At 48.2% G+C, this 19,776-nt stretch overlaps 1 protein-coding gene across 2 annotated transcripts in view; it reads right to left on the bottom strand.

Annotated features, from left to right (window-relative positions):
- The window catches only part of LOC137530260 (phospholipid-transporting ATPase IC-like), a 173,726-nt gene that overhangs the window by 14,497 nt on the left and 139,453 nt on the right, over window positions 1–19,776 (bottom strand). For both annotated transcript variants that reach the window (XM_068251295.1, XM_068251296.1), the window contains exons 18-24: window positions 19,033–19,197; window positions 17,393–17,504; window positions 12,124–12,199; window positions 6,697–6,829; window positions 5,250–5,538; window positions 2,472–2,695; window positions 1,796–1,879 (exon numbers count right to left, since the gene is read on the bottom strand). In XM_068251295.1, coding sequence (XP_068107396.1) covers window positions 1,796–1,879; window positions 2,472–2,695; window positions 5,250–5,538; window positions 6,697–6,829; window positions 12,124–12,199; window positions 17,393–17,504; window positions 19,033–19,197 — 1,083 coding nt within the window. The remainder of the gene's footprint in view (window positions 1–1,795; window positions 1,880–2,471; window positions 2,696–5,249; window positions 5,539–6,696; window positions 6,830–12,123; window positions 12,200–17,392; window positions 17,505–19,032; window positions 19,198–19,776) is intronic.

Here is a 19,776-nt window from a genome sequence, read left to right as displayed (position 1 = left end):
ACTTCCGCAAATGTTTGAGTTTGTGCGAACCGCCATAGACTTCAATGGGCAGGCAAATTTTAAAACATACAGGGACTATTTCTGGCCACAAAAGTGATGGAAAAGTTGTTTCAAGGGGTCTAACACCTGGAGGGGGGCATGCTGGAGGTGAATCCATGCCAAAAGTCCCGGGGAAAATTACGTATTTGACACAGAGTAGTGTTACAATCCCTAAAGGGCAGAAATCACATTGCATTCCTAAATTGGAGGCATAAAGTGCTTTAAAACATCTTGCGTGTGTATACATTGATCAGGTAGTGTAAGTAGTGTACTGCTTGCAGTGTAAGTGTCACCCACACAGACATATCAATAACAGATACCATAGCAAGCTAAGCACAACTTATGATAGACAGTGTGCTGGCTTGCTTGCAATAGTTAGAAGAGTATAGTAGAACTACACAGCCCAGCAATGACTGTGGCCTGTATGCAGTGTGTAACCCACACAGACAGATATCAATAACTGATACAGTAGCAAGCTAAGCACAGCTTATGATAGACAGTGTGCTGGCTTGCTTGCAATATAGATAGAAGCATATAGTAGAACTACACAGCCCAGCAATGACTGTGGCCAATAGAACAACATGAGCCCTCAAAAGGGCTTTTGCTTTGGGGTGCTTTCAGCAATCAGCAATAAACAGAAGCACCTAGCTAACTGTCCCTGTCCCTGCAGCAATGTCTCTCCTTCCACTCACTACAGCAGCAGCACCAGACTGAGAACATGACCGGTGCTGCTGTGTTTTTAGAGGGAGGGGGCGGGGTCAGTGGGTGAGCGCAGCCTGATTGGCTGCCATGTGCCTGCTGACTGTAATGTAGGGGGTCAAAGTTTAGCCCAATGATGAGGTATAGGGGGCGGATCGAACCACCCTATCTGTTCGCTAACCATTCAGGCCATCTCTAACCAACATACGGTGGTGTGTAAGGACGCATACACCACCTATAGTCTATGTAAGCACAGACTGCAAAGAATGACAGTAGAAAAAAAGAGGATCCGGGGTCCTGAGCTAAGGCCCTGAAAGCTCCTGGTTGGGGTATAAAGTAGGCCTCACCCTCCTCCGCTGGCACACTTCCTGCTGTGATCTGTTTCTGCCAGGCTTGTACCCCATGACCAGGCCACATGCGGCGGGCTAACGTGGCACAGGCACCCAGCGGCAATGACAAAATGGTACACAAGAGGAGGTGTGGACAGGTGAGCCCACAATGCTCTGTACAACTGGGGAAGGGGGGTGTACAGATTAAACCCAGGTGAGACCGTTCAGGGTCTGTCGATCGTCGGGAAATCGAAAGCCGCTGTCACCACGCACCCAATTTTGAGCAAATCGATGATTGCAGCATCGATCTCTGCCAGATTCAAACATTATGTTCCAATCTACATGATATCAATGCTGCAAATCAAGTATGGGCAACCTTAGTTGTCTATTTTCTTTCTAACCGAAATCTGCCCTGCATAGATCAGCTGTCCTGAAGATTTTGGCTCTCCGACTGCCAAATAGCGTTGTTGCTATATTTGCTGGTTACAGGTCCATATAAACATAAGATGGCAGTCACAGAATCTGGTTTTGGCTCATTTATTAGATGATACGTTTTCTGCACACACCACCAACTCTGTACTGATTGTGAGAAAGACCGGACATGTTGGAATAAAAGGTTGATTAGAGGTTCCAATGTTCGATTATTTATTGATAGAAAGGGTAAAGGATATAGATGGAATTCCACTTCATTCCAAAGTTCTTTGCTTTGAATACGATGCTGGACCTACCTGATCTAAGAGGCCAACGAGCAGGACAGGAAGACTACTATACAAGACGTTGTACAGGGCAATAAACCAGTCTTCATACACCGTCTGAAACGAAAGAACAACAGTAAGGTAAAGGAGACAATAAAAGTTCTATAGCTATCCACAAAATGATGACATTTCATATCTAAACACTACACAAATAACTCTGAATATTAATAATTAAAAATAATAGTAAAAATGTTATTTCTGTCTGCAGCCAACTAGAACTTCCTAAACTGCAGGGTAAATCCAGCTGAGACCAATTCAACACAAGGATTTACAATTACTTGGGGCTTTCTCCTCAAAATGTCTACTTATCCCTTGTTTTGGGTGTCTTCCCAAACCCAACATCAAATATCTCAGGTTTGTAGATAACTTATGTAGGCTTCCCCTTACTTGCACCAGGACACTGAAACTATTCTTAGGACGATGACGCTTCAGGAAGCTTAACATTTTACTGATGCTAGATAGTTACAACATAGCATAGATTTTGGTCCGTTTATGGTCTGTTGGTACTTATTCGCTACAGGGAACTGCCATCCATTTTCAAGACATTCTGGTCTTCCAAGCTGAATCAAATTCTTTTATCAGCCATTTCCACCCACCATAATAATTAGTCACATGAGATTGGCCCTCCCAGTTGTGTTTCCATGCTCACCTGGGCAGAAAATCCATTGAAGAAGGCATACCAGAAGTGGACTAAGGTAAACGCAAAGTTCTTGTAAAAGAAGAAGCCCAGGAACTTGCACATACGGATGTAGGACCAACGACCGTGAACCAGGATCAGTCTTTGTAGGTATCGGAACTGTGCAAAGGAGTAATCACTGGACATGACGGCTTGCATTCCTTCTTGTCCACTTATACCAACACCTATATGGGCAGCTGAAACCCAGGAAGAAAACAACTATTTAAGGGCAGGATTAAAATTCATGCTTAATTCTGATGTACCGTATTTTCCGCCGTATAAGACGCTCCGGAATATAAGACGCACCCAAGTTTGGAGGGCAAAAACCAGGTAAAAAATACTAAACCTGGTGCGTCCATATTCCAGGAGCGTCTTGTACATGTCCTTCTGTGTGTCCTCATGTGTGCTCCTGTGCCCCCCATATCCTCATGTGTCCTTCTGTGTGTCCTCCTGTGCCCCCCATATGTCCTCCTGTGCCCCACATGTGTCCTGTGTGTCCTCACGTGCCCCCCCATGTGTCCTTCTGTGCCCCCTCATGTGTGCTTCTGTGCCCTCCATATGTCCTCCTGTGCCCTCCATATGTCCTCCTGTGCCCCCATGTGTCGTCCTGTGCCCTCCATATGTCCTCCTGTGCCCCCATGTGTCCTCCTGTGCCCCCCCCCATGTGCCCTTCATGTGTCCTCCTGTGCCCCCCCATGTGTCCTGTGTGTCCTTATGTGCCCCCTCATGTGTGCTTCTGTGCCCTCCATATGTCCTCCTGTGGCCCCCAATGTGTCCTCATTTGCCCCTCATGTCACCTCTGTGCCCCCCATATGTCCTCCTGTGGCCCCCAATGTGTCCTCATTTGCCCCTCATGTCACCTCTGTGCCCCCCATATGTCCTCCTGTGGCCCCCAATGTGTCCTCATTTGCCCCTCATGTTGCCTCTGTGCCCCCCATGTCCTCCAGTCCTGTGGCCCCCAATGTGTCTCCACTTGCCCCTCATATCGCCTCTGTCCCCCCATGTGTCCTCCTGTGGCCCCCTGCCTTCCTCCCTCCCTCCCACCCGAGTTTTCTGATCCCCCCCCCCCCCCGTCCGTCCCAGAGTGTCAATAGCGGCAACTTACCTTTCACATGCTCCCGCGCCGATCCCACATAATTGTGCTGCCCCCCGCTAGCATGCGCTCCCTCCCCCTTGCGGATCTGGCCCCCCCCCCGGGTGTGTGAAGTAGCGGCAGCTTACCTCCACGATGCGCCCACGATGAATGGAGACATCCCTCTCCCCGGCACTTCGCGCTCTAGTGACTGGCTTGAACTGATGACGCACAGTTCAAGCCAGTCACTAGAGCGCGAAGTGCCGGGGAGAGGGATGTCTCCAGTCATCGCGGGCGCATCGTGGAGGTAAGCTGCCGCTACTTCACACACCCGGGGGGCCAGATCCGCAAGGGGGAGGGAGCGCATGCTAGCGGGGGGCAGCACAATTATGTGGGATCGGCACGGGAGCATGTGAAAGGTAAGTTGCCGCTATTGACACTCGGGGACGGACGGGGGGATCAGAAAACTCGGGCGGGCGGGAGGGAGGGAGGAAGGAAGGCACCCAAGCAGGCACTGAAAGGCAGGGAATCCCCGACATGGCGGCGGGTCGGCGGTTCGTATCGGCGGGCGTTCGTAAGTCGGGGATTCCCTGCCTTTGCCGTATAAGACGCAGGGACTTTTTCTCCCTATTTTTGGGGGAGAAAAAGTGCGTCTTATACGGCGAAAAATACGGTATGTCCCAGGAGAGAAAGCCTTATTATAGTAAACCAAACAGAGCAAGGGGTGTGATCTCAAAAAAGGTGAATTATTATTGTTGAAGTTGAACATACATTGGCAGGTTTCTTGTGAACAATGGATAGGAAGACTCATATTCTGTTGCGGTGCACACGAAGCAAAGGGTCTACTTTATTTTAGGCAACATAGAATCTTTTGATTGGCCAATTACTGACCAATTTTAACACCTCCATTTACCTACACAATCTGCTCTTAATATTTAAAATCTGTTGACCCTCATACTACATGGAGGTGGTAAAATTGGCTAGTCATTGGCCAATTAAAATTGGATGCATCAGGAAATGTGTGCACTTTATTTGAAGTTTAAAAAGTGAACCCAGTGAGCCTTTTCAGGATGGATCTCCAACTAGAGAGATCTCCGGAGTAGATAACCCTTCCTACACATCTAGTCTGATTTTATTCCTATTGTCTAGTTTAAGCCCCGTTTCACATTGGACACAAAGGAACGGTCCGTTTAGCGGACCGTAATGGAACTGACCCCAACGGTGGTGAACAGATCCTAATGTTAATCAATAAGTTCCATTCGCATTGCTCCGTTCGAGCGGATCCGTCCAGCCTGTTCCATCGAATGGACAGCAAGTTTGGGTCTGCAGAGATTATTCTGGAGCAACGCGTCCGTCGCATTGACCGCACGCTAACGGGTCATGGATGGAAAACTGATGCCTTTTAAAAACTGATCTGCTCCAAGGATCAGTTTTTCATCCATGCAAGTGTGATCGGGGCTTTCTAGATTTCAAGCTGTACCTCATTGGCCCAGAATGAGCATGCATATCAGATGCTTTGACATCTTTTGTGACTCCACTGGCTGCATTCTTCTAGCAGGTGTGTGAATCAAAAACAAATAAAGCCAAAAGTGCAGCATGGCAATCAGGCAACTGGCATATTTTATAAGGGCATGAAAATGGAAGCCTCCATATTCCTCTCACTTCATGTTTCCACTCACTTTTAATCATGTTGACATCGTTGGCACCATCTCCAATGGCCAAGGTGATGGCCTTTTTGTACTTCTTCACCAGGTCTACCACCATGGCCTTCTGTTTCGGGGTCACCCTGCAGCAGATGACAGAGTTGCACTCGCAGGCCAGGTCTACAAAGTTCTTCTGTCTCTGTTCTTTATAGGCGTAAGCTTTCTGTTTTTCTGCCAGGTCTAGCTGTTTCTCTTCTGCCGTCCTTGGGAATTTTAGCTTCAGTCGTTTCTTCCTTTTTTTCTTCTTCTCCAGGAGGATATTATTCTGTAAAAATCAAAATTTTATTCCATGCAGACCAAATGATGTTTCAGTGCTGCAATCCATATTTCTAAATAGGAGAATTAAACTTGCAGTTACAAGTTCAATTATCATTTTGCCCATACCAGAGAATAGTTTGATGTTAAATAAAAGAACAACACAACTCAGCACTTCTGATTCAAAGTTTTTTTGGGAGGTGTTGAACAGTGAGCTACTACCTGTTGCTAGGGACTGTGTTAATGTCTCTGTAGAGACCATCTGCCTCCATATATTGTTACAATTGACCATGTTCTTAGACCACCCTCACAATTTTATTTACAGTTGAGCATTAGCAGTCAAGTTCTTCTACTGTTCTTTTGTCATCGTCCGCAATGTACCAAGGTAGGCATAGTACTTGGCCAACTGTACAGAGCAGCTACTGGCTCATTAAAGCCACTTTGAATAACACATTTCACTGGCTGTGCAACTCAACTGCGTACGTATTACTATGCCATTGGGGAGTTGGGTGCAGGTTGAGCCAAATGACAGCTCACCCTGCTGCCGCTTAAATTCCCGCTGCCCTTAAAAACTATTCCCCCTCTGAGCCTTCTACAACTTGGAGGAAAAAGTAATTTGGGGTCCACCACCCTGAATTACCTTTGTGCAGTGTGCACACTATAGCATTAGTGCTATAGCAGTGCTGAGTGTCGAAGTAACCTGCTTCAACTCAACATGCCTCCAATTTCCCCACAGCTCTTCCATGTAGAGTACATCACACTTCATCAGATTGCATCTGAAACAGATGGACGGGACTGAAGCATGGAGATCTCATTGGCCAGCACAGCATACTGACCAAGTTTAGCGAAACATTTAAATAGCAACCTGATGCACAAGAGACACCATCCTCTGCTGATGCCTAGAATGGTAGTTTTAATAGTCTGACTCCCAAAAATAATCAAACCCTGTTATCTCTAGATCAATACTGAGTGAGGGCCTTGTGCATCGCAATGAGTCCTTCACCTCAGTACTCCTTCCTCCAAAGTGTGGAAGATGGAGCTAGAGGTCAGGAGAAGCTAGTAAGGGCTATTAAGGCTAAACAAGATGTCATCTGAGATGAATTAAAAGCACTTCTGGGTAGAAAACCATCTCTAAGAAATACAGTAAAGTAAGAGGAGGCCTGCATACCAGCCAGGAGCCAGTGATGATGAGGGAACATTTCTGGTCAGTCTTGAAGAAGGGTTCTGGGCTGCTTTGAGCAGCTGAAGGGTTTCCTGCTGTTCGGTTCTTCTGATTTTCCATTCTTGTCTGTAGAAGGGCACTAAGGGGAAGAAAGTGAAAGTTAATAGTTGAGGTCAACCAGGGAGGGATCACTATCGCAAGAGGTGCGCAAACACTCAACCACAGATGTGGTCGGCGATCTTACGAAAGGGCTTGCGGCACACTGGAGGGCAGGGGAGCTGCAGATTGGGACCCCAAAGACTGATAGGGGCTGGAAGAAGTCCCAGGGAAGTAAACATTAACTTTTACATTTCAGCTTGGTTATCCTTTAAAGGCCACCCGAGGTGAAAATAAACTAATGAAATAAACACTTGTATCTAGCCTCCTTCTCCTAAAAAATGACTTTTTAAGATATTCCACAGTTTTATTTTATATTTAAATTTACTTTTTAAGTTTTTACTGTTTTATTGTTTTTGCTCAATGACACATTCATTGAAGTAAGCCAGAGCTAAAATCTATGAACTGTTGAACTGTTGATCCTTTGTATCTCTTTCCTGCTCTCAGAAGCCATTTTCTGCTAGGAAAGAGTTTTATAGCTGTAATTTCTTATCAGTGAGGGTCACACTGTAGTCTGACCCAGTCCTGGCACTTGACAGTCACGCTATTGGGCCAATCAAAGTGCAGGAATATCGTACTTTGAAGCTACTGGACCAGCCGGGCTCCGGGCGGGTTCAGTGGAGCGCTCGTTAAGTATAACAAAGCGCTCTTTAAACTATCTGAGCCCAGCGTAATTTAACTGCGCATGCTATGGCTGCATAGCGTGCGGCAGGGATTAGAACACTCGCTGCAGTCATTAAGGTCCGCTGCTGTAGCGGCTCAGCTTAGTGAATCAACCCCCATATCACGTCACTTCGGGTATCCTGTAACTGTGCATAAAATGTCCAAACATTTGTCATTGAAAGACAGGAATTCTGCCCTCTTTTTACGGGACACTTTGCAAGCTGGGAACATTTTAGACTCACATTTTTTTCCACTCACTGCAGCTAATTTATTAATAGTAGAAGCATAAACAGGGTTTACTATACACACAGGGGGTGAAGGGGAACTTCAGCCTAAACAAACATACTGTCATCAAGTTAAATTAGTTATGTTAATTAGAATAGATAGGTAATATAATCTCTTACCCACCCTGATTTAAAATAACAAGCAAATGTTTGTGATTCATGGGGGCTGCCATCTTTGTCATGGGGGCAGCCATCTTTTTGGTTGAAAGGAGGTAACAAGGAGCAGGAGACACAGTTCCAACTATCCTGTGTCCTGATTACCCCTCCCAGCTGCACACGCTAGGCTTCAAATGTCAAGTTCAAAATGTAAAAAAAAAAAAAAATTGCACCAAAACAGCAGAAAGAGAACAACAAAATCAGAAATCCCATCATGCTTTGCACAGCATCAGGGGAAAAAAGCCCGGGCAGTTTTCTTCTGTGCAGCTAAAAATGAGGCTTGTATAAGAGAAACAAAGTTCTGATGCTGTGAAACTGTTAAAGAAACACCAGGCCTTTTCAGTGCTGCTGAGTCGATTTTTAGTCCGGAGGTTCACTTTAAAATGGGGCTATGGCCTTGGTTTCTTTAGGTACAACACACCACCAAAGTTTTTTTAGAAGGCTGTGGAAAAGTTAAAGCATTGGCCTAGTATTTTACTGTCCTCTGTGACCCTACTGGTGATAATTATCTTCATTTCTTGTGCAGTTACTGAAAAAGACTGGAAAATCTTATTATATTATTATAATAGTGTGCCGATTTTGATTTAAGGTGGCGATGACTAACAATATGGCTTTGAAGAGTGTGCTAGAAATGTGGTATCACCAATCCGCTCCCGCCATTGGAGAAATGCAAAAAAAAGGCAAGTAAAGACTATTAACTCGTATTTTTGTGAACTGTAGAGATAAAGTTAATGATATGCACATAATGAATGCTTGCATTACTTGTGCTGTCATTATGTAGGACACAGCAAGCAGACCAGCCAATGGATATGACCAGCCAATCAGAACCTCACAAATCACCTGATCAAACTGATCACGTTTCTCTCCGAGTTCTGCTAGACCGGCAACTCTTAGGCATGACAAGGATTCCTCAGTACTTTATGCTTGATTCGCTAAAGGTGGCCAGAAATGGTCCATTTACTGAACGTTCCCATAAATGCAGTTGGTCGGAAAATGATCTATCAGGTCAACTAATGGAAAGGGAAGATGTACTGAATCCAATCAATAGAATTAATCTGAAAAACAGATTGATTCAATTGATTGGATCGGGTTATGTGGTCCCTTCCAGTTACTGGACCTGATCGATCGTTTCCAACCAATAGTCATCGGATCAGCGTGCCTATTATTCGGGAAATTGTACCATTAGTGGACACCTTAAAGGACTTATGAGGCCAGATTTGTAAAAAATACATAAAAAAAGTTAGATACCTGTGTGTGTTTGCAAGGCACGAAGGACGCCGTCCGCGCCCTCCGTGCGGTTCCGCCTGGTCCCCGCTGCTTAATATGCCCCCGAACGACCCCCGACCACACGGCCCGGGTCGGGCTCTCCAGCCTTCACAAAGATGGCCGCCGGAGCTGGCCGCGGCTGCGCAGTCCGCATAGCCGCGAGTGCGGCTGCGCATCTCTAAGGCCAACTCCCCGATCCACGCTACTATTACGTGGTTCGGGGGGTTGGCCTTAGAGCTGCGCAGCCGCACTCGCGGCTATGCGGACTGCGCAGCCGCGGCCAGCTCCGGCGGCCATCTTGGTACAGGCTGGGGAGCATGACCCGGGCCGCGCGGTCGGGGACCGTTCGGGGGCATATTAAGCAGCGGGGAACAGGCGGAACGGCACGGACGGCGTCCTCCGTGCCTTGCAAACACACACAGGTATCTAACTTTTTTTATTTATTTTTTACAAATCTGGCCTCGTAAGTCCTTTAGGGCTTGTTTCCACTGTTGCGACGCGATTTCGGCCGCATTCCGACGCTTGTAAAAACGCATGCGGATGTGTTTCCACATGCGTTTTTACCCGCGATTTCGCCTGCGATTTCGCATGGCAGGGTGCCATGCGAAATTAACCATGACACTGCCAGGGCTAAATAAAATTGAAAAAGGTGCGAAATCGCACGCGAAATCGCGGGTAAAAACGCATGTAACAAACGCATGCGTTTTTACTATTAAATACATTAGCGGCGATTCGCACGGATTCCCGACGCAGGCGAAATCGTTGGCTCTTTTGTGCGTTTTTTTCACGCTGAAAAAAACGCACCTCAACAACGCTACAGTGGAAACAGGCCCATCCACTTGCATTACATGTGCGGATCTGCATGCGTTGGACGCATGCAGATTCGCGATAGTGGAAACGAGCCCTAAAAGTGCATCTGAGATGTAGAACCCCTCATGATTTAAGCTTACTTAGGGATTCTTTAACCCCCTGTAGTCTGTTTGCTTGGTTGGATTTTGCCTGGTCCCCTCCATTCTCCAGCAGTCCAGCCTGATAAATTCTCTGACTAGCTCAGCCACGGGCCACTGCTCATGCGCTGTATTACCCACCCATCCTCTGATCAAGCTATCCTCCCCAGGAGTTTTCTGCGCATGTGCAATTCAGAAAGACTGTAACTGCACAGAATGCTCCCTCTCACAGATGAGGATTTGATAGCTTGGTTAAAATCCTTGGTGTCATATTATGCACAAAAGGTGTTCTAATTCTCAAACTAATTACGCTGTGCGGCAGGTAAATCTTACAATCCAAAAGAGACCATTTAACACAAACATAGCAGGTGTTTCAGTTCAGGCGACGGACACACAACTTTAGCAGGCTTTCCACTTCTCCCACATTAAATGGAATTTGGCTGGAATATAGCGATGGGCATAGATACTGTACGTTTTTGTATGGGAGGCCATTGTCTACCCTTTTACTCCAAGAAGTGCGAGTGGGGGATTCACATGATAAAAATGTAAGTGCTTCTTCCCGACGGGCCTGAAAGAGGGCCTCATACATTAACTGGTTTCGGACCGACGCAGCTGAACTCTACGTCCTGCTTGTGGCTGTGCGCATCTGACAGAAGGTAGATTTCAACACTCGTCGCTGCGCAGTTTCACCGCTCCCGCTGCTGTCTCCCCACCGCAGATCACTCGCCCTGCCGCCATAATGACTGCAGAGCTGTGTGAGCCGGTCAGGAGCAGATTTCATTGGCTCCTGACCCCGTCATCACTGTACGCCAATCTCATTGGCTTACAGCGATTGACAGCGGCAGGAGCCAATGAAAACGTCTCCTGACCGGCGCACAATGCTCTGCCATCATAGGGACAGCAGAGAGAGCGACCTGCGGTGGGCATAGAACGGCGTGAGCGGTGGATGATTGCGGCGATTCGTCGGTAAGTGACGTTTTACTGTGCCAGCAGTCTCTGGTCCTTAAAGAGAGTCTGAAGCCAGATTAAAAATGGCTTTTTAGCTTATATTCATCAGGGGCATGTTTGCCCCTGCTAAAACACCGCTATCCCGCGGCATAACGAGGGGTCTTTACCCCCCAAAATCCCCCCGCTACATCCGGGGAGCGCTTCCGTGTGAGGCAGAGCTATGAGATGCAGCCCTGCCTCACACGCGTCTATCAGCGGCGGACCTCAGCCTCTCCCCCGCTCCTCTCAGTCCGCCTTCGCTGAGAGGGGCGGGGAGAGGTGGAGATCCGCCGCTGACAGACGCGTGTGAGGCAGGGCTGCAGCTCATAGCCCTGCCTCACATGAAAGAAACAGGGGCAGCAGAATCCACGACCAAGTTGGATTTGGGGGGTAAAGACCCCACATTATGCCTGCAAAACGGAAGTTTTAAAACTATACGTTTTGTAGGACAGGCGGCCAGAAAACACCCACTGGTGCCACGGGGTGTGTGTGTGTGTGCGCACCAATGAGCTGGCAAGTAGTGGTTTAAGTTTTTTGTGGTGTTGGATAGGATTTAGTCTTGAATTACTCCCAAGATGCAGAGCAATGGGTAGTGCTGTCATGTTCAGAATACTGGAATTCAAAACCTCGTTCCGAATTCTTCCGATCTGAATCTTCGTACATGGGCACAGCGGCGGGGGGTGTAAACTTACCCATATTGCCACCTCTGTGCGCTGCCCTCCATGTCACGTTCCAGGAAGTATATCAAACTGGAACACAGCGGGTAGAGGCGGTGATGAGAGTTAATACCTCCGGGCGTTGTGCGCATGTAAAAAGATTCTAGTTCTGATCGGATGGATTTGTAAGGAGGGTTTCAAATTGGGCAACTCTCAATGGGTCAGCTGTGACAGGCCAACCGATGTGGTCATGCATGATAAGAGGGTTTCTTGTTTTTAGTGGTTTCATTTCAGTTTTCCTGCAATGTTTTAACTTACTTGATGTCTTCACCATAGCAGATCTTAGTCTCGGCTGTTAATAAATCACAAGCAAAGCCAATATTTTCTGCAGTTTCTGTCAAAATGAAAAGAACAGTCAATACTATAATTTGACTTTTATGCATAAAAACCTTTGTCTGTCTGCACGTGTGAGGGAGATTGCGTGCCTGCAGGTGTGAGGGAGATTGCGTGCCTGCAGGTGTGAGGGAGATTGCGTGCCTGCAGGTGTGAGGGAGATTGCGTGCCTGCACGTGTGAGGGAGATTGCGTGCCTGCACGTGTGAGGGAGATGGTGTTCCTACACATGTGAGGGAGATTGCGTGCCTGCACGTGTGAGGGAGATTGCGTGCCTGCAGGTGTGAGGGAGATTGCGTGCCTGCACGTGTGAGGGAGATTGCGTGCCTGCACGTGTGAGGGAGATTGCGTGCCTGCACGTGTGAGGGAGATTGCGTGCCTGCACGTGTGAGGGAGATTGCGTGCCTGCACGTGTGAGGGAGTATCGTTTTCGGTTGGAGAAGTTGAAGAGAAAAATCGGCACTAGATGTGGACCTGGCAGGTCAGGAGATGCAGGTGCAATGGGGCAGTGGCGTTCCTTCCATTGGGCGCAAGGGGGCGGGGCGCCCCGGGTGATTGACAGGGAGGGGGGTGTCACAAAGCAGGGTTGCCAACCGTCCATAAACTAATCATCTGAAATTAATCTTGTCTGTGCATTGGTTTGTGAGCAATCCCATAGCTGCCTGCTGCTATTACAGCGTGGTTCAGCAAGCCTGAACAGTAACAACAGACATTTCAGGGTGCTGCCGCCTCCTTCTCCTCCCTCCCTCCAATCAGAAACATTCTTTTCCGGCTGTCAGCTCTCTCCAGCCAATAGAAGTGAGAGAGACAGCCAAGCAAACTCCGCCCCCACAGCCCCGAAGTTCGAGTCTCAGCCAGCATGGAGAGAAGGTAACTAAGTGCTCCAACTGTCCTGGATCACTGTCCTGCAATCCCCTTCTTTTCCCTGCTGCTGACACAGCCTGTCAGCATACATACAGCACTCCTGGAAGCCACGAGGAAGCTGATCAGTGTGATCAGCTGGAGGAATCCTCAGTGCTCTGGACTGTGCTAGGCAGCGTTGGATGGGGTCCCAGGAGGGATGGGAGCAGGGAAGTCTTTCTATAGGCAGGGCATGGGGGTTATTTACATTGAGAAGGAGTGATTCACAGCTGAAAACTGAGCTGACCTATAAAATCACATAGAATCCTGCTCTGAAAGGTAAATTTGTATTGTTTTGCTTTATAATGGCTTGTTGTGAGCTGCTCTGATGATCAGGCAGGCAGCTTTCTCCTATATTGGCTATAGAAGCTGGGTTCTATAGATTGTGAGCTGGCCTGAGGACAATTAAAGTGTACCAAAGCTGCCTGATAATAAAAGTGTTAAACATACCTTGAGCTTCCTCCAGCCCCATGCCCACCGATCGCTCCTATGCTGCAATCCTCTGCTGCCTGCAGCTCCAGTACCTGGTCCCATAACTTCCTGCAGTCGCAGCCAGTCTGATGCAAGAGAAGTGCGCTCTATGTATCTCTCCAGCGGCTGTCAGAGAGATACATAGAGAGCGCACTTCTCTTGCACAGACTGACCGTGACTGGAGGAAGTTATGGGATCAGGTACTGGAGCTGCGGGCAGCGGAGGATTGCGACATAGGAGCGTTCCGTGCGAATGAGGCTGGAGGAAGCCCCAGGTATGTATAACACTTTTATTATTAGGCAGCTCTGAATGGGAGCTGAAGGGAGTCGGATGGGATGCAGCGCAAGAAGGAGGGCCAGAGAAGGGGGAACCAGACCCCCCCCCCTCACCTGGGTCCCTTCCTCCCCGCTGTAGGTATGCAGGATATACTTCACCTGACTCCTGCGTTCCAAGCGCTGGAGCGCTGTGTCACCATCATGTGCCACAGGTCTCCGCCTTCAATGTCGCTCACTGTGCTTCAGCTAATCAGGAAGCACAGTGAGCGGCATTGAAGGCGGAGACCTGTGGCAAGTGACTGTGACGCAGCGCTTGGAACGCAGGAGTCAGGTGAAGTATTCCCTGCCCACTGGGCCTGCCGCATATCTGGAGGGGGGAGAGCATGGAGGGGGGAGAGCATGGAAGGAGGGGACCCAGGTGGGGGTTGGCATTACCCACCTTGGCGCCCTTAGTATGCTGCACTCTCTCCTATTTTTTGGGTGGGGGGGGGGGTGTCTTTAAATACCCAGCACCGGGTGTCAAATGCCCTAGGTATGCCACTGCAATGGGGCAATCATGCCTCCGGCGGATAATGACATCAAAATGGAGGACAAAGGGAAAAAAGAAACTTTTTCCCCTTTGTCCTCCACGTGTGAGGGAGATTGCGTGCCTGCAGGTGTGAGGGAGATTGCGTGCCTGCAGGTGTGAGGGAGATTGCGTGCCTGCAGGTGTGAGGGAGATTGCGTGCCTGCACGTGTGAGGGAGATTGCGTGCCTGCACGTGTGAGGGAGATTGCGTGCCTGCACGTGTGAGGGAGATTGCGTGCCTGCACGTGTGAGGGAGATTGCGTGCCTGCACGTGTGAGGGAGATTGCGTGCCTGCACGTGTGAGGGAGATTGCGTGCCTGCACGTGTGAGGGAGATTGCGTGCCTGCAGGTGTGAGGGAGATTGCGTGCCTGCAGGTGTGAGGGAGATTGCGTGCCTGCAGGTGTGAGGGAGATTGCGTGCCTGCAGGTGTGAGGGAGATTGCGTGCCTGCAGGTGTGAGGGAGATTGCGTGCCTGCAGGTGTGAGGGAGATTGCGTGCCTGCAGGTGTGAGGGAGATTGCGTGCCTGCAGGTGTGAGGGAGATTGCGTGCCTGCAGGTGTGAGGGAGATTGCGTGCCTGCACGTGTGAGGGAGATTGCGTGCCTGCAGGTGTGAGGGAGATTGCGTGCCTGCACGTGTGAGGGAGATTGCGTGCCTGCACGTGTGAGGGAGATTGCGTGCCTGCACGTGTGAGGGAGATTGCGTGCCTGCAGGTGTGAGGGAGATTGCGTGCCTGCAGGTGTAAGGGAGATTGCGTGCCTGCAGGTATGAGGGAGATGGTGTTCCTACACTTGTGAGGGAGATTGCGTGCTGCACGTGTGAGGGAGATGGTGTTCCTACACGTGTGAGGGAGATTGCGTGCTGCACGTGTGAGTGTGATTGTGTGCCTGCATGCTCATGATTTGAAAAAGAAGTGAATATTTCTGCTGACGACTTCCATTTTATTGTCTCTCTGTGATTCCAAAGTGACATCCCTTCTGCCCTTTTCTTCTTTTTTTTTTTCCAACCCAGTTCAGTGTTAATTTTCCCTCCCCACTGCCAAAAATGACTGTTTCTATCACAGCAAACATTACCTACACAACAGACTTACATCACATAAACGCTTCAAAAGACGTGTGTACGTACACAGGTCCAACTTTTTGAAACCAACTTGACGTATGAATGCGTAGTCACGCAAAGGATAATAGGTGTTTTGCCTGATCCGCTCAGTTGGACCAATGGATCAGTTGGACCAAGTGTCGTTCAAACGACTGTCAGGTCCGTACGGGTGTACAAACGGCTAGTGGTCGTTTGACCAAATAATATAGAGTTTGGGATATACTCGCCGTAAAAGACTACCCCTCTTCCAACGCACACGAAATAAAAAAAACATCATATACTGGTGCTATGTATGAACAGATACTGGTGCTGTACTGTATGTGATACCCAGTATATAACAGTATACAGGTGATTGACTGGTTGGATTGGTCAACTCTCCCTCTCCCTAAGTGGATTGGTCAGCTCTCCTTGTCTACCTGTTTATCAGAGCGGTATGGAAGAATGGAGCGCACTGTGCCCATAAAACACACCTCTTTCACCCTTCTGGCCCACCCTTGTATCCCATTTACCTCCTTCTCCACCTCTCAGATCTCACACATGTGCGCCTGCGCCACTTCACTACAGTCCTCAGCAGCGAGATCTGAGAGTCGGTAACAGGATAGGGCGCATCACCCGGCATCAATGACACCCGGCGTATAAGACGACCCCTGACTCTTCAGAAGATTTTCAAGGGTAAAAAGTAGTCTTATACGCCAGAATATACTGTATTTAGTATTTTTATAACCCCAACATCGTCTGCGGCGTTGTACAGAGTATATTGTCTTGTCACCAACTGTGCCTCAGAGTGGCTCACAATCTAATCCTATTCCCTAGCATAGTCAGGTGTCCTTTCTAGTCTAGGGCCAATTTTTAGGGGGAAACCAATTAACATATCTGTATGTTTTTGGGATGTGGGAGGAAACTGGAGTGCCCAGAGGAAACCCACGTAGACACGGGGAGAACATACAAACCTCCTTGAAGATGTTGCACTGGCTGGGATTCGAACCAGGGAATCAGCACTGCAAGGCAAGAGTGGTATCCACTATGCCACCATGCTACCCACTGCACTAACAATAGACATTCCTCTGCATTGTTTACACACTAGTCTTCAGAAATACGTGTTTGTAGTTATACTGTATATATCACGTATAAGCATAATTTTTCAGCATAAAAAAATGTGCTGAAAAGTGACCCCCTCGGCTTATATGCGAGTCGGTGGAGCAGAACGGATGGTGGAGCAGGTTTTGTTACTGGCAGAGGAGTTTATGGATTGTGCACTAGTGATCCTACTCTTGCCAGCTTGCACCCTGCTGTGTTCGGGCACCCCCATCCCTGCAACATGGTGTGCAGAGTGCGCTGCTCAAGACTACCTGTGTCCCCGGCTTGTGGAGGGGAGCATGCCAACAATGTGTCAGCGGTGCAATGATCGGGGATCCTTCCTATGTGGCAATCACTGTGTCTCATATCTAGGACGCCATCTAGTGGCTTCTTGAGACACAGCTGTATGATCTTGGGGCACATCTGGCTATGGGGAGGGGGGATGACTTATACTGAGGGAACATCTGGCTACTGTGGAGGAGGCTATATTGGGTAGGGGGCTTATACGCAAGTCAATCACTTTTTCCTGGTTTTCGAGTAAAGTGGGTACCTCGGCTTATATGCGAGTATATATGGCAGGTGTTTGCTTAACTTCTACCTGCAGACTAAAGTACCCAGACTACAAAAAGTCACAGAAGGGCTGTGTAGATGGTTTCCGGCTTGTGAAAATGACACTTCTGACCACTATGACCAAAGGGGATGGCCAGTAATGTAAAATGTGTACACAGCTTTAGTCTTCACAGTAAATTAGGTTTCCGTTAATATCCTATAATCAAAAATCAGTAGCCTGGGAAATACTAGTCTTACCCTTTTTGTCTCCTGTCAGTACCCAGATCTTTATGTCTGCTTTGGCAAGTGTTTCGATGGTACGAGGGACCCCATCTTGTAGCTTGTCTTCAATGGCAGTGGCCCCCAGGAGCTGGAAAACAGAAATCATAATAGTAAATGTATTTATGTAACAACCAAGTGTACAGGCCTTCTCCCAAAGCTTCACTTTATACCCATTACAATATATTATAAAATTAAAGAGGCCCTGTAGTGATATATAGCAGAATGCAGTAAATTATTCAGCATACCCACTTTTACTGTAATTCACCTGGTTTCAGGGTTAGAAACAACATGCACACACACACACATATATATACATACATATATATATATATATATATATATATATATATATATATACACACACACACACGGGCGTCCCCACATAGGGGCACATCTCAGCAGCCAGCGTCAGACCTCAGAATCAGCCGGCGACCGGTGAGAGCGGGCGCACGGTACCCCCGTGGATCTGTCACAACCTAAACTAGGGAGCACCTGTCCCTACCTAATCTGGGGGGGCACCTGTCACTACCTAAACTGGGGGGAACCTGTCACTACCTAAACTGGGGAGGGGGGTCCCTGTCACTAAACATGGGGGGTCACTGTCACTACCTAAACTGGGGGGCACCTGTGTCGAAGGTACTCACAATCTAATCCCTACCATAGTTCTAGTCTAATGTCCTACCATTGCTAAGTTCATGTAAATTTGGCTCCACCCGTGACCACACCCACATCCTGGTCCATGGCCATGCCCATTTTTTGTCGCAGCACACTTATAACCTCATTTTTTTTGGTGCAGCGCATGTACTTTCCACCCATGTTTCGTCGCACCGCGTGGCTTGCCCCACCCTTTTTTGCCCCCACCTCCCCCCAGAAAATTTTCTGCGGATATATATGTATATAAATAATTTTATATTGTATGTAACCCCACCCTCCCAGTGATGCTTAGCCTATGCTGTTTAGCTATGCAGAAATCTCTCTCCCAGAGCATTCTGGGAGAGCAGGCATATTTTGTACTGTTTTCGGAACTCTCAGTATCCAAACATTCCACAGAGCTGCACCTGACAGGACTATTTTTGTTAAATTTTACTGTGTGCCCGAGCTTCTGCTTGGGTGCCCGGTTGCCGCTAATTAAAGAGGAACTTTAACCCAGGATTGAACTTCATCCCAATCAGTAGCTGATACCACCTTTCCCATTTCCCGTTACCTTTTCTCGAATAGATCATCAGGGGGGTCTGTATGGCTGATATTTTGGTGAAACCCCTCCCACAGTGTGATATCATGACCATGGTCCTGGCAGGTTTCTGTCCGTGAACCTTGTTGCATTGTGGGAAATAACGGCTTTTTCCAACTGCCAAACAAGCAGTATCTGTGCATCGAACTCTCACATTCCATACAGATCAACTGGCATGACTAAAGATGTCACCACCAAACGCCCTCAGAAATTTGGTCAGGTGTGGTTTCACTGGTCTGACTGCTCTGCCTCTCATGACTTAGCTACTAATGTTTGATGCATATGTACTGCACATTTGTAGCACTGCATCCCCCTTTACAATCCTATACAATAAGCAGGATGAGCACAGCTCCCTGTATTGTGTGGATTCTTCTCATGCACCCACCATTAGGTTAGTTTCAATCTCTTCGTAGATTTGATCCAGAGCCGCATCCCTGTCGGTCATGGCTACGCTGGCAGCTTGGTACTTCTTGTCCCACATCTTGTACTCTTCGTCACTGATGTCCCGGTAGGACAGGCACAGCGTCCTCAGGGTCTCGTTGGCAAACACCTGGTGATGAGGCAATTAGGAATGGATTATAGAGCCTTAATAAAGAAATAAGCAGTATTAGAAGGATAAACTCGCACTCTTGCCAATAAGGGCCCTTTTACACTTAGGGGTTGATTCACTATAACAAATAGCGTGCCTTATCAGAGTTAACATGCCTTATCAGAGTTGACACACCTTTTCAGAGTTAACACCCCTTATCAGAGTAGCATAGCGAGCGCTATGAACTTATGCCTGCTAATTGGCAATGACGAGAGCTCCACTCGTCCTGCCCTGAGCCCCTGCAAGCCCAATTATTCCCGCACTTTGATTGGCCCAATAGGCTGCCTGTCACTTGACAGGAAACTTGACAGGCAGCCTAATGGGCCAATCAAAATGCGTGGATAATGTCCTTTAACGTGATTGGACCCGCAGGGGCTCAGGGCAGGACGAGTGAAGCTCTCGTCATTGCCAATTACCAGGCATAAGTTCGTAGCGCTCGCTATGCTACTCTGATAAGGCATGTCAACTCTGAAACCGCATGCCAACTCTGAAAAGGCATGTCAACTCTGAAAAGGCATGCTATTTGTTATAGTGAATCAA

This window comes from Hyperolius riggenbachi, chromosome 1 (genome assembly GCF_040937935.1).
Source record: "Hyperolius riggenbachi isolate aHypRig1 chromosome 1, aHypRig1.pri, whole genome shotgun sequence".
Taxonomy (NCBI): Eukaryota; Metazoa; Chordata; class Amphibia; order Anura; family Hyperoliidae; genus Hyperolius; species Hyperolius riggenbachi.
The sequence above is the reverse complement of the archived record's forward strand: the minus strand, read 5'-3'. Positions and strand labels throughout refer to the sequence as shown.